The sequence below is a fragment of the Mesoplodon mirus genome (genome assembly GCF_964341445.2).
Source record: "Mesoplodon mirus genome assembly, chromosome: 3".
Taxonomy (NCBI): Eukaryota; Metazoa; Chordata; class Mammalia; order Artiodactyla; family Ziphiidae; genus Mesoplodon; species Mesoplodon mirus.
The window spans coordinates 19946362-19961336 of record NC_138978.1 but is presented as its reverse complement, the minus strand read 5'-3'; the positions used below and the strand labels follow the sequence as shown (position 1 = coordinate 19961336).

The following is a 14975-nucleotide window of genomic DNA, read 5'->3' as shown; positions in this document are numbered from 1 at the left end:
TAAACAATTGCACACATAAAGCATCCAGTCTGGGTAATTCCCTGGTGGTCCAGTGGTTAGGACTCCACGCTCTCACTACCGAGGGCTCAGGTTCTATCCCTGGTCAGGGGAAACTAAAATCCCACAAGCTGTGCAGTGCAGCCAAAAAAAAAAAAAAAAAAAAGCATCCAGTCCAAGGTTACGCAGCCGGCAAGCTATTGAGTATTGTGTCAGAAGTTAGTGCTTAGATCGCCACAGGGCTCTCATTAAAATGCAAAGTTTTCAAAATCCTCACTCAAGCAGTACCCTTTACAGTTCGCAAAACACTCTGATAAGGATACCCTTTATATCCAGAAGCAGAGATTGAAAAAAGGAAATGTTTTCAAACCCTGCAGCTAAAGAGGACCATCATTAAAGAAGGAAGAAATCAGCATATGGAGATAACAGCAGTGAGGAGGGTCCACCACCTGCAATGATGACCTTCCAGGGCAGAGAAACCCCGCCCAGGGACCCGCTTGCACCTCAGCACAAGCCAAGGCACAGCAAATCCATTACTGCGAAGACTACAAATCCCAGCATGCCTGGCATCCAGTGAGTGACAGCACGCAACGCATGCCGGGACACGTAGTCCAGTTCTAGCTCAGGAAAAGGCCAGAACGTCACGTGACGTCAGGAGGGCTCAGGAAAGGAGTCAGAACCGGTCCAGGCTCCAGTTAACCCTTCCAACGAGCCGACCCTGGTTTCTTTGGTGTCCTAGGTTTCAGGTCCCACCCCACAATCCAGCGGACCTATGGTGTGCGTTGAGCAGCCTCTCGCGTGATCCTTCACGGTTAAAGGGGAAGTACCAGAGGGCAAGAACAGGCAGCCTTTAGCCTTCGAGGTGCCCGCTTGGAAGATTAATGGTGCGCAGAACGCTATCCTGGACAGGAGCTGAGACGTCGCTTCCCCTGCAGCGCCGGTGAGGACGTGGCAAGGGTCTCGACTAGCGGCTTCCCCTTCCTCCGCCCGTCGGGCCAGAGGCGCGGGAGGCGCAAAGACTGCTGGGAACGCGCATGCGCCCACCGCGGAGGGGAGTACACCTCCAACGTCTGTGGGTGCGGGGGGTGTCGGGTGTCCGCGGAGGCGCTTTGCGGCCGGTCGTGCGGGTCGGGTGCGGGCGCGCGGGCTGGCGCCCCGGCAGAGGCGCGCACAGGTGATTGACTGGCCAGCTGGCTGAGGGAGCGCCTGGTCCTCATCGCTGGCAGGTGGCGGAGCCCATTTGGGCGGCGGTGGAGGCGGCTGCGGCAGCCTGGGCGGCCGGGCTCAGGAGGCACTCCTCGGGCCAAGGCCATGGCCCCGCGGCTGCAGCTGGAGAAGGCGGCCTGGCGCTGGGCGGAGACGGTGCGGCCCGAGGAGGTGTCGCAGGAGCACATCGAGACCGCCTACCGCATCTGGCTGGAACCCTGCATCCGCGGCGTGTGCAGGTGAGGCCCGCGCACCGGGCCTCGCGCCCCCCTCGCGTCGGACCTTGGAAAACCAGGCCCGGGGCTGTGGGAAGGAAGACGGTGACCCTTTCCGTGCATCTAGCAGGCGTGCAGAGAACAAGGTGGAGGTTTCCTCCTTTCCGCCTTCTGGGCGACCTGGGAAAGGCAGCCTTTCCGGGCTCTGCACGGAGGTGATGATGCTGAAAGCCCTTCAGAAAAGGTTTTGGGTTCTTATTAGAAGATGGCGGTGGAGATGGTTGAAGGCAGGAGCTGAGACCTTAGCAAACGTTGGTGATTGGTATATACTGGCCACTGCTCGGTTTTTTGGTTTGTAAAATAGGAACTTCTGCGAAGTGAGCTTTATCACTGTATATCTCGTATTGGTGTTGACGCTGAAGGCGTGATCATATTTTTGGGTAGGGCGGCTTTAGGAAAACGTACGGTTAGCCTGCGTCATCGGTACCCTTCATCCCCAGTTGACCTTCCCATCTCTCGGTAATCTAGTATTTTTTAGCCTTTTTTGGGGAGGTGGGGGGTCGCTCTGACTCAACACCACTCTACCGAGTACAAAGTTTGAGCTGTGTAAGTGCTGTCCTTCACTTCTACTTAGCCCGTGAACCTTGCCTTTCCTTTTAGATCGAATCCTTAGCTGTTTTTACACCTTTTAACGCGGGAACTATAGTTTGTGTCCGGAATGTTGTTGAATTGACTTGGCCAAGCCGAGCATGCTCAGTAGCCTTTCATCAAGCATTTAGTAGACTTTCTGGAGTTTTTACATTCCACGGTGGGATGCGGAAGGAATGGAAGTCAGGGTCTCAGATTTGGAGCTTTAAGTCTAGTATGGGAAGTGAAACAAGTTAGAGATTTTCCATAAAGCAGACGAATAATTCCAAGCTCTGGGAGTCTGGCTCACGAGGAGAGCAACAGTCAGTACTGGAATGACGTGGCCGTGTATAACAGATAAGCTTCAGTCAGTTTCTCCACTTATTAGGTTCCAGAGTAACCAAAAAATATAAACTCTTTCACTGTAATAGTTATGATTTTAATGGAAGTAAAGGAGTAGAAATTAGCTGAGATCGCTATAAGGGGAATGTCACGGATGTGAGTTTTAAGCTGCAATTGCAAGGTTTATATCCAAGCAGTTTTTTTCATAAACATCTTTGAGATATAATGCACACATCATATGATTCACCCATTTAAAATGTACAACCCAGTATTTTTTATTTGTATAGTCACAGGGTTGTTCAGCTCTCAGCACAATCCGACCCCCCTAAAAGAAGCTCTGTACCCGTTAGCTTGGCACTCAATCCTCCCTGTAAACCCCACTCCCCCTCCCCCCCAGTTCGAAGTAACTACTGATATACTTTCTGCCTCTAAATTTGCCTATTCTGTCCATTTCATGTAAATGGAATCATACAGTATGTGGACTTTTATGACTGGCTTCTTTGACAGCATAATGTTTTCAAGGATCATCCATGTTGTAGTATTTGTCAGTATTTCATTTCATTAAAAATCGTTTTGTAAAAGTCATGTAAAACGCACAACGAAATTTACCATTTAAAAAAATTATTTATTTTTGGCTGCGTTGGGTCTTCGTTGCTGCTCGCAGGCTTTCTCTAGTTGTGGCGAGCAGGGGCTACTCTTCATTGCGGTGCGCGGGCTGCTCATTGCGGTGGCTTCTCTTTGCGGAGCATGGGCTCAAGGCACTCGGGCTTCAGTAGTTGTGTGTGGGCTCAGTAGTTGTGGTTCGTGGGCTCTAGAGCGCAGGCTCAGTAGTTGTGCGCCGGCTTAGTTGCTCTGTGGCATGTGGGATCTTCCCGGACCAGGGCTCGAACCCATGTCCCCTGCATTAGCAGGCGGATTCTTAACCACTGTGCCACCAGGGAAGTCCCACTATTTTTAAAGTATACAATTACACGGCATTAAGTACCTTTACGATATTGTACAAACATCACCACTGTTTAGTTCCAGAACTTCTTCCATCACCCTAAAAGGAAACTCTGTATCCATTAAACTCCAGTCACTTCCCATTTCCCCCTCCCCCGCCCCCTGGCAACCACTAATCTTTTTGTCTGTAGATTTCTTTATTCTGGATATTTAAAAAAAAAATTTTTTAGTTAATTAATTAATTTATGGCTGCATTGGGTCTTCGTTGCTGCACGTGGGCTTTCATTGCGGTGGCTTCTTTCTTCGCGGAGCACGGGCTACAGGTGCGCGGGCTTCAGTAGTTGTGGCTCGCAGGCTCCATAGTTGTGGCGCACGGGCTTAGCTGCTCCGCGGCATGCGGGATCTTCCCAGACCAGGGCTTGAACCCGTGTCCCCTGCACTGGCAGGCGGACTCCCAACCACTGCGCCACCAGGGAAGCCCAATTCTGGATATTTTATATAAGTGGAATCGTACAATACGTGGCCTTTTTTTGGTCTGGCGTTCACTTAGCATAATGTTTTCAAGGGTCATCCATGTTATAGCATGTATCAGTATTTTATTCCTTTTTTATGGTTGAATAATATTCCATTGTTGGATATACCACATTTTATCTATTCATCAGTTGATGGATTTAAATTTTTCCCCCCAACTTTATTGAGGAATAATTGACAAATATAACTATATATTTAAAGTGTACAACATGATAATTTGATGGACATTGTGGAATGATTACCAAGATCAGGGCAATTAACACATCCATCATCTCACAGCATAGTTAAGTTGATGGATATTTTGGTTATTTCCGCTTTCTGGCTGTTGTGAATAATGTTGCTATGAACATTTGTGCACGAGTTTTTGTTTGAACACCTATTTTCAGTTCTTTGGGATATATACCTAGGAGTGGAATTGCTGGATCATAAGATAACTATGTTTAACATTTTGAGGAACTGACAAATTGTTTTCCAAAGTGGCTGCACTATTTTACACACTCACAGACAATATATGAAGATTCCATTTTCTCCTCATCCTTACACTTTTTGTCTTATAGCCATCCTAGTGGGTGTGAAGTGGTATCTCATTGTGGTTTTGCTTTGCATTTTCCTGATGACTAATAAGGTTGAGCATCTTTTCATGTGCTTATTGGCCATTTGTAGATCTTTGGAGAGAGGTCTTTTCACATCCTTTGCCCATTTTAAAATTGGATTGTCTTTATTATTGAGTTCTAAGAGTTCTTTATATATTCTGGATATAAGTCCCATGTATTTGCAAATATTTTCTCATTCTGTGGGTTCTCTTTTCCCTTTTTTAAAAAAAATGCTTCTCTTATTTATTTATTTTTGGCTGCGTTGGGTCTTCATTGCTGCAGGGGCTTTCTTTAGTTGCTGAGAGCAGGGGCTGCTCTTTGTTGCAGTGTTTCTCATTGTGGTGGTTTCTCGTTGCAGAGCACGGGCTCTAGGCACATGGGCTTCAGTAGTTGTGACACGCGGGCTCAGCAGTTGTGGTGCACAGGCTTAGTTGCTCCGCGGCACGTGGAGTCTTCCTGCACCAGGGCTCGAACCTGTGTCCCCTGCATTGCCAGACAGATTCTTAACCACTGCACCACCAGGCCATGTCCCCTGTATTGGCGGGCAGATACTTAACCACTACACCACCAGGGAAGTCCGGTTTTGCCTTCTTTGAACCAGCACATAGCACAAAGAGCCTGGGAATGTTGAGTCAGTCACCAAAGTTTTGGAAAGGGGTTAAAGTTAGGCAGTGACCTGCTGTAGCGCCCCTCCCCACTCCACCTGTCAAAGGATGGGGAGCCTTCTGAATTCCTCCTTATTTGTTGACATCTGGTTAGACACCCGTTTGTGATTATGAAATAAAATGGTAGAGGGACAAGAATGTTCTTAATTAGAGGGGACTAGTTTGGAAGGGAGTTTCTGAACTCAGTTAATGGACCTAACTAATCCTAAGCAACTTTCATTCTGATAGAGTGGTGACATTTGGAGTTACAGAGACAATTTGAAGTTTCGAGGAAAATTCAGACAGTAAATGGTTATTATTGGAACCATTTCAGTAATCCTTGGTTAACCTATTCTCTCTCTCCCTCCCTCCCTCTCTTTCCTTCTCCCTTTCTCTCTCTCTTTGTGTACTCACACAAATCACTTTTTAGAAATCTGGTGCTGCATTAGGCAAAGCCTTAGTGTAGTCAGGGGTCTTCCCTGGAAGCAGGAGAGTTGGCTTGCTATCCTTCATTGATTTCTACCTGGGCTGTGTGAAATGATGTCCTAAGAGCCAAGAAACTAAAAGGTGTTGAGGGAGAAAAACAAAGCAATAACTCTTTTAAATGACCATGCAGAGGGAGTAATATCTCCACCCTCCTCTCCCATTCAAATAATAAAATTTCTTTGTACTGCATAGCATCTATGAAATCATTGACTAAATTTCTGTCCATTGTGCTGGAAAACATACTCCTAAATGACAGATCCTTGGAGATCTGTCAAAACAGAGCTAAAACTACCACTCTTACCTATGGTCAGTGTAGAAGGAACTTAAGTCATTTGCACCCCTAGATACTTAGCCTACTGTTATTTTTTTCCCACTTTGCAGTTTTTGATTTGTGAAAAATGGTTTCCTTTCTATACAGTTTTGGATATCATCGCAGATGTCTCCTTTTCCTTCTAGCCCACACCATCTAATCAGCTCCCAAGTCCTATTGATTTCATTGCATTGATATGCTGGAATTCAGCTTTCTTCCATTGCTTGCATTGCCAACTAAATTGGTTTAGACTAGGAAAATTGTTATGTCTCAGGCTTTGTTCAGCCTCGTTCCATCATTTACATTGCTGCAAAAGCGTTTGTTGGCCTAAAATCACAGCGAATAATGTCACAGCTGCTTAGCATGTCATACCAAACACTTGGGGAATCTGCCCCCTGCCTACTGCTGTAGCCACTTGGTGTTCTTATATCCATGGCCCTAGAAAAAAAAGTACCTGTTAGAATTCTTCATTTTGTTTCATTGCCACAGTGTCAAACATATTCTGTGGACATGTGCCCAGAAGCATTGAAACAAAATATTGGTGCCATTTAACATTTTGAGACATTTTCTCAAGTTTTTCCAAAAGTGTTGTGTTTAACAATGAATGGACAATGACTCTCACTTTACCCTGATTCATGATCAAAACTTTTTTTTTTGGCCGCACCGCGCAGCCTGTGGAACTTCCCCGACCAGGGATCAAACCTGGGCCCACTACAGCGGAAGAACAGAGTCTTAACCACTGGACCACCAGGGAAGTCCATCACCAAAACTTTTTTTGCCGATTTCATAAGTGAAAACATCTTTCATGGCTGTTTTAAACTCACATTTCTCTGGAGCTGAATGTTTTCCCGTGTTTGTTAACTGGTCTTATAAGAAAGCTTAGAGGAAGAGGGGCAAAGCTGTTTTTAAGAATTCAGAGATCTGGGAGTTCCCTGGAGTCTGATGGTTAGGACTTTTCACTGCCGTGGCCCTGGGTTCAATCCCTGGTTAGGGAACTGAGATTCTGCAAGCGGCGCGGCCAAAAAAAAAAAAAAATTAGGAGATCTGTTAGAGACTGAAATGGATTGTTGGCTCTTGGGGGTGAGTTAATAACAGAAAAAGCTTTATTTCGTTAGTCCATATTTGTTAGGGTTCCTAGATACAGGTGACAGAAACTTTAACATAGTGTAAGGGAAGTGCCTCAGTTAACAAATCTAGGGAGGTGTTTGTTTTAATTCAGGAAAGATGTGGACAAATAAATCATGGCTAGGGCAGGGAAACACTTGAGCCCAGGAGAGATTCATGAACCTCTTCCAGCTGTTTCTCATGCAAATCAGCATGTTGTTTCCTTCTTATTGTTAGGACAGCTAAGCTGTCAGAAGGGTCTGCCACTGAAGAGGGATTGTTATTTTGGGGTTGTTTTCTCTTTCTCTCAGTTCCCATTTTAAATATCTTGTGAGGCTGTTTTTGGGTGCTGAATGGGAGCTGCATCTCAGCAGCTCTTGCTAGAACCACAAGAACGGAGGAACAGATTTGTTCTCAAAGAAAAAAAAAAGGCAGGGGGAGCTGAAGAAACTAGGCATGTACAGTAATAGTCAACTGCCACACAAAACAAAAACCTAGTCGTAAGCCGACTGATGCATAAGTAAATGAGACACGAGTAGTGGGAGAGAGCCAGGGGAGAACCAGGATGAGTGCTCCTCATGCTTTGTTTTTGTTTGTGACTCATTTCTCCCTCTGGTTTCCCTGTAGGCAGAAAGAAGGATTTCTGGGAAGAAGACCAGTGGGGAGTGGGTAGTGGGTACAGTTACAAGGTTGTAGGAAATTACTGTTTCAGAGAAGGTGAATGGCATCACTCTACCTAGATTAAATCGGGGCTACTTGTGACCTTGAAAAAGTTACTTGCTTTTTAAGCTAGCATTAGCAAATTCAGATGCTTTCTAGGGCCAAGTAAGTTGTATAAATTTGAGTCAACAGGCTAGGGTATTTACACGTCAAACATGTAAACATGTGTCCCTGTCTCACGTGTCTCAGCCTCCTTGATCTGTCTCTTCTTACACTGATGGAAACACGTATGCAGAAGTATTTTTCCACTATAAGAAAATTGGTACAAACAGGATGATAGATGATACTTGACACCTGTAGCCTACTCCTAATGGGGATAAAAAGGAGCTTGGGGCTTTGGAGACTGAGTGGGAGAGGTTTTCTTCTACAGGGGGATTTTCATCTAGCCTTCTGTACATGGCATTCTGCTGCACTGCTTAGGTTGGCTTGGAAGTAATGGCTTATAGTAGAAATTTTTATTTATTTACTTATTTATTTATCTTTGGCTGCGTTGGGTCTTCGTTGCTGCGCTTGGGCTCCCTCTAGTTGCTGCGAGTGGGGGTTACTCTTCATTGCGGTGCGCAGGCTTCTCATTGCTCAGGCTTCTCATTGCGGTGGCTTCTCGTTGCGGAGCACAGGCTCTAAGCGCGCGGGCTTCAGTAGTTGTGGCTCGCGGGCTCTAGAGCACAGGCTCAGTAGCTACGGCCTAGCGCACAGGCTTAGTTGCTCCGCAGCATGTGGGATTTTCCCGGACGAGGGCTCGAGCCTGTGTCCCCTGCATTGGCAGGCAGATTCTTAACCACTGCGCCACCAGGGAGTCCCAATGGAAATGTTTTTATGATTTATGCTTCTTAAGTAGATTCTCCACTGCTCCAAACAAGAAAATAAATAAACAAACAAAAAAATCCTCCACAACGTTGAGCCCATGTACCAAAAAAAAGGCTTGGCCTCAATTTGGAAAGCTTTAGTTGGTTAGCCTAAGCTATTTTTAATGCAGTGGCTCACCACTGACTTTGGTTCTCACCTGGAGTGTGTCCTTAGGCACCCGGAAGCCATAGGTTCTCTGGGGAGGAGGGTGGCGGCTGGTGCTTTAACACAGGTTCATCTCATCTACACGGTGATGGCATTTTAGCTGATGGAACCTTATTCAGTAATACCTCACCATCAGTTAATTTAAGAAAAGCAAAAACAAAAAAACAATGCCAGCGTTCTAGGGCTAAATAATACAAGTTGCTCCCAACTTCTCACGTCTGTTTTTGGAAGTCTTTTTAAAGTTAAAGAAACCTATTGCGTGACATTTTTAGTTCATAGCTGTGTATTTTATTTGCTCGTTGAGGCCAACTTTGGACCACGTGTACAAGATTTATTGTGTTGTGTGGGAGGGGAGGAGCGTGGACAAGCAGAGCCTCCTTTTGTTCATTTTCTCTATTTTGCTGTTAGGAACAGGAGACTAAAATCAGAATGGTTCTAATGGAACCGTAGTTTTCTGAGAGAACCCACAGGAGAGTGAGTGCCTGTCTTCCCAGCCAAAACCTGTGAAGGACTTACCCCTCCCTTGTTTACGAGGAGAAAACAAACTTGGTATACCTTTGAAAAGCATATTGGAAAGAGCAAGTACATACTTACTTAGTTTTAGAGATAACATTTTCACTATAGTTGCTGATGCTAACTTTTCCTGTTCTAAAGACCTTGCAGTTCAGTGCTGTGAGTTGTAATTTCGGGGTGGGATGGGGTGCGGATCCCAGCTCCCTGACCACGGACTGAACCCAGGCCCTCTGCAGTGAAAGTGCAGAGTCCTAACCACTGGACTGCCAGAGAATTCCCTGTAATTTTCTTTTTAAAAAAATCTTCCTTTTTTTTTTTTTAAAGAATCTGCCTGGTAAGTCCTTGCCCCTATTCCAAGGTAAGATTTTAGGTTGCTTTCCCCTGTCTCTGAATCAGGTTTTTTTATTTGTTTCTTTATATCTTCTCTTGGTAGAAGAGAAAAATTACTTTTGTGTAAAAGGAGAGATTGTTTTTACTCATTGTAATTCCCTTGTAGTAGTCCTTTACCATTAGAGGTGAGTTATAGGCACAAAAAATAACTCCTTTTAGATCCGCGCCGCCCCCCCCCCCATGGATCAGTTATACTTTTATTTCCTTGGTAAGTTACTTTCCAACTTGGCTTTGACATAATCCTGACAAAACTGCTCTTAAGTTGGCCAAACTTGTTTTCATTTTTATTTTTTAAAGCCAAGAAGACAGTGTGTTTAAGTGGAATATTAAGAACAATTATTTACTTATTTCTCGAATATGTAGTACTTCCCAGAGTTCTAAATCTGAAAGATATAAAAGGTGATGGGGGAGCATAGGAAACCCTTTATTCTTAGTTTTGCAGCCAGCAGGTAGAGGTAAACCTCCTCAAAGATGGTTGTTCCCAGATTATAGTACGTCTTTTTATCTAAACAAACAAACAAACAGGTCTGTCATACCCCAAACACACACTTTTTTTGGCCACACCACCTGGCATGCAGGATGGGATCTTAGTTCCTTGACCAGGGATCAAACCCGTGCCCCCTGCATTGGGAGCACGGGGTCTTAGCCACTGGACCACCAGGGAAGCCCCCTTCACACTCTTTTCTTTATTTTTAAAGATTTAATTTTATTTATTTTTGGCTGCATTGGATCTTCTTTGCTGTGCACGGGCTTTCTCTTGGGCTTTCTCTTGTTGCGGAGCATGGGCTCTAGGCACGTGGGCTTCAGTAGGTGTGGCTCGTGGGCTCAGTAGTTGTGGCTCGCGGGCTGTAGAGTGCAAGCTCAGCAGTTATGGCGCACGGGCTTAGTTGCTCCGTGGCATGTGGGATATTCCCAGACCAGGGCTCGAACCCGTGTCCCCTGCCTTGGCAGGTGGATTCTTAACCACTGTGCCACCAGGGAAGTCCCCCCCACACCCATTTTTTTTTTTTTTTGCGGTATGCGGGCCTCTCACTGTTGTGGCCTCTCCCGTTGCGGAGCACAGGCTCCGGACGCGCCGGCCCAGCGGCCGTGGCTCACGGGCCCAGCCGCTCCGCGGCATATGGGATCCTCCCAGACCGGGGCACGAACCCGTATCCCCTGCATCGGCAGGCGGACTCTCAACCACTGCGCCACCAGGGAGGCCCCCCCACACCCATTTTTTTTTTTTTTTTTTTTTTTTTTTTTTTGCTGTACGTGGGCCTCTCACTGCTGTGGCCTCTCCCGTTGCGGAGCACAGGCCCCGGACACACAGGCTCCGCGGCCATGGCCCGCGGGCCCAGCCGCTCCGCGGCATGCGGGATCCTCCGGGATCGGGGCACGAACCCGTGTCCCCTGCATCGGCAGGCGGACTCCCAACCACTGCGCCACCAGGGAAGCCCACCCCACACCCATTTTTAAACACTGCTTTGTTCCTTGCTTTTTTCAGCTAATGGTATTGTTACATATCACAACATAATAAAGTTTCTCCTTATCTTTTTTTCCTAATTACAGTAGTTTCCATTGCTTGGCTGTATTATTTCGCAGATTCCTATTGATGGGCATTTATAGTGTTTCCAATCTTTTACTGCTGTCAGTAAAGCTTTAGTGGGTAACCTTCTGAAATATTCAGAACACACTGATTTAAAAAGTCCTTCACAGCAAAAGAAAATCTAGGCTCGTATGTTGCAGTCAGTTGTGTATCTTAAGTCTCCTTTAATCTGGATAATTACTCAGTCTTTCTTTGTATTTCATTATATGGAGGTGTTTTTTTTTAACATCTTTATTGGAGTGTAATTGCTTTACAATGGTGTGTTAGTTTCTGCTTTATAACAAAGTGAATCAGCTATACATATACATATATCCCCATATCTATATGGAGGGTTTTTTTTTTTTTTTTTGCGGTACGCGGGCCTCTCACTGTTGTGGCCTCTCCCGTTGCGGAGAACAGGCTCCGGACGCGCAGGCTCAGCGGCCATGGCTCACGGGCTCAGCCGCTCCGCCGCATGTGGGATCTTCCCGGACCGGGGCACGAACCCGTGTCCCCTGCATCGGCAGGCGGACTCTCAACCACTGCGCCACCAGGGAAGCCCTATATGGAGGTTTTTTAAAAGTATAGGACACTTACTTTGCAGAAAGCTTCTCAACTTGGATTTGTCTGGTGTTGGCTTATAATTAGGTTTAGGTTATTCGCTTTGGTAGGAAAACCACAGAAGTGACGTTGTGCTCTTAGTGCATCACGCTGGGAGGGGCATACAGTTAATTAGACCCATTACTGGCTACTTAAACTTTGATCCTTTGGTTAGGTGGTATCTGCCAGGTTTCTCCACTGAAAGTTACTATATTTCCTTTTGTAATTAATAAACAACTTGTGCTGAGATACTTTGAGACTATGTAAATATTCTGTTACTCCTCAAACTTTCCTACACTGGCATCCATTGACAGTCCTTGCATGATTTCGTTGTTAATCTGATGGATGCCAGCCACATGGTGAATGTCTAATTCTGTCCTTTCTTCCACATTGATAGTTGGCTTTCTTCCTTAAGGAGGAATTTCTCATCCATCCATCCGTCCACCCACCTTACTGTGGATTCCTACATTATTGAGCAGGTCCGATCATTATTTTGTTGCTCAGATTGTTCCAGATTTGGGTACTGGGAGGCCCATCCAAGCTCTAACATGTCCTCCTTATTCTTTGAGTACATCCTTATTTTGGGGGCACAGCAATATGTCCATGTTTATCTTGCCCAGGCTTCAAATTGGCCATTTCTCCCAGGAGCTCTGGGCTCTTCGAGTGGGGAATATTTAGAAATCAAGATCTGCTTGCCTGGGTGTGTTCATGTTACTGTTTTTAGGCCCTCGGCTGACAAAAGAGCTGTCTCATTTAGGCTGCCCATTAAATCTAAATTTCAGATAGACAGCAAATACTTTTTAAAATATAAATGTCATTTATCTGAAATTCAAATAACTTCTGTCCTGTGTTTTATCTGGCAACACTAATCTACCTGTCTGTATATATTAAGACCCTGTGGATTTTGACTTAACACCTGTCATTCCTAATCAATACTGCAGGGTTGGTTTTATTCTTCTTCCCTTATTTGTAACTTTCCTCTCCAAAACTTGATTCCCTTCATCCCCAGTATACATGTACTTATTTGTTCAATTGCAGAATGCACAGAAAGTTTCAGAATTGTTAACCCATGTATCTTTGAAAAGGAAGCTATTAAATAAGTTTGTTGTTCGTTTCTTTTTTCTTTTTTTTTTTTTTTTTTTGCGGTACGCGGGCCTCTCACTGCTGTGGCCTCTCCTGTTGCGGAGCACAGGCTCCGGACGCACAGGCTCAGCGGCCATGGCTCACGGGCCCAGCCGCTCCACAGCATGTGGGATCTTCCCGGACCAGGGCACGAACCCGTGTCCCCTGCATCGGCATGCGGACTCTCAACCACTGCGCCACCAGGGAAGCCCTGTTGTTCGTTTCTTATGTCTTTATCCTGACACTAATAAACTTGCTAATGACCAAGTTCAAGTTACTTGGGTCAGTGCCCCACCCTCTTCCTTTCAGTGTATGTTACTCAGTTGAAATGTTATTGTTTGTGTTGAATTTAGGGTTCCCTCCATCCTTACTGATTTGTGTGTAACAGTCACATGGCCCCCAAATTCAACAAGTGTATGGAATGGTATATTCAGGAAAATGTCCAACGCTTCTTTTTTTAAAAAAATCTTAATCCTACTCATGTTCTACAGGTAACCAGTTTCACTGGTCTCTGATTTATCCTTTTGGTGTTTTTCTTTTTTTTTATACTGTTATTTTTTTATTGAAGTATTGTTGATTTACAATGTTGTGTTAATTACTGTACAGCAAAGTGATTCAGTTATACACACGCATATATACATTTGTGTTTTCCTTTTTGCTCAAATGAGCAGATACATGTGTATGTTATTTCCCCATCTTTCTTAACACAAAAAATGGCATGCTATAGATAACTCTCTTGCACTTTGCTTTTTGCTCATTAATATATCTTAGAAATTACATCAGTTCACAGAGATCGTCATGTGTTTTTCCTGTCACAGTTGTGTGGTACTCCATTGTGTGGATGTACCATATTCCCTATGTTTGGTCATTTGGGTTATTTCCAGTATTTTGCAATCACAGACAATGCTGTAATGAATAACCTAGTGTATGTGTTTTTGCACTGTTGGAGGTCTGTCTTCAGGATGAATTCTTGGAAGTGAAACGGATAGGTCAAAAAGTAGGTGTGTGTGTAGATTTGTTAGCAATTTCAAAATTCCCTTCTGTAAGAGTCCTACCAGTTGGCATTCTCATCAGCAGTAGATGAGTTCTGTTTCCCCACAGCCTCACAAACTGGGTGTGATATTATGCTTTCTCAGTTTTGCTAATCTAATTGATGAGAAATAGAATTTAAAAAATGGTATCATTATAGTTTTAATTTGCATATTTCTTTACCATGGAACTATGGTATTTTTTAATCATACAATATTTTTTCATAGACGAAACTGCAAAGGAAATCCGAATTGCTTGGTTGGGATTGGTGAGCACATTTGGTTAGGAGAAATAGATGAAAATAGTTTTCATAACATTGATGACCCCAACTGTGAGAGGAGAAAAAAGGTAAGCCATCATTTTTTAAGAGATTTCTATATGGCATTCTTGTGTGTTTTATTTTGTGCCTATGATCAGAAACCAATACTGATTTCAGGTAACCTAAGCAGCTTTAGGATCAGTAGTGGAATTTAAGACTCTAAACCACTTGAATTGGAACAGTTCTTAATGGTATGCTTTAAAACAGGTAGCTATGTAATCCAGTAAGCCTTTAAATAATAGTTTTAGTACAATGCTGATTCTATGTTTGCTTTAACGTAACATGTTTTATTTTGAGCTCTTTTTAAGTCTCTTTAAAGGAGGTGGTAAATCCAGGGAACAAGCTCATAATGATATTACTTTACTTTCTTGGGCTTGTATTTTTACATATTATACATATAACAGAAGTTTTACCTTTTTTTTTTAATGGTAATACAAATTAATACTTTCTAATGATAAAGCCTGGCGTTTACAAAATAGTCACCTGTATAAGTATTTTCTCTCTTAAAAAGAATGATTCTTTGTAAGTTCAGGAATTCTCAGCCTTATCTTTGGAAAAAATTGCAACTAACTCCCTCCATCCCCCCATCTCCCAGATCTATAGGATAAAAAGGAACTTTTCTGGAAGTTTCACTTTGTCATTCTGCTGAATGCTGGGCTCTTAGGAATAAAGCAAATGAAAAACCTGTGTACACATGTTTAAAATTG

General features: G+C 44.3%; 1 protein-coding gene across 7 annotated transcripts in view; it reads left to right on the top strand.

Annotated features, from left to right (window-relative positions):
- Positions 1-628: 628 nt before the first annotated feature.
- Positions 629-14975, top strand: part of USP48 (ubiquitin specific peptidase 48) — a gene marked incomplete at its 3' end in the record, with an annotated part of 67457 nt that continues 53110 nt past the window's right edge. For 5 of the 7 annotated variants that reach the window (XM_082611886.1, XM_082611884.1, XM_082611883.1 and 2 more), the window contains exons 1-2: positions 968-1442; positions 14177-14297. In XM_082611886.1, coding sequence (XP_082468012.1) covers positions 1309-1442; positions 14177-14297 — 255 coding nt within the window. In that variant the 5' untranslated portion in view covers positions 968-1308. Of the gene's footprint in view, positions 938-966; positions 1443-14176; positions 14298-14975 lie in introns of those variants that run through there. The other 2 variants (XM_082611885.1, XM_082611880.1) reach the window with 2 other exon arrangements.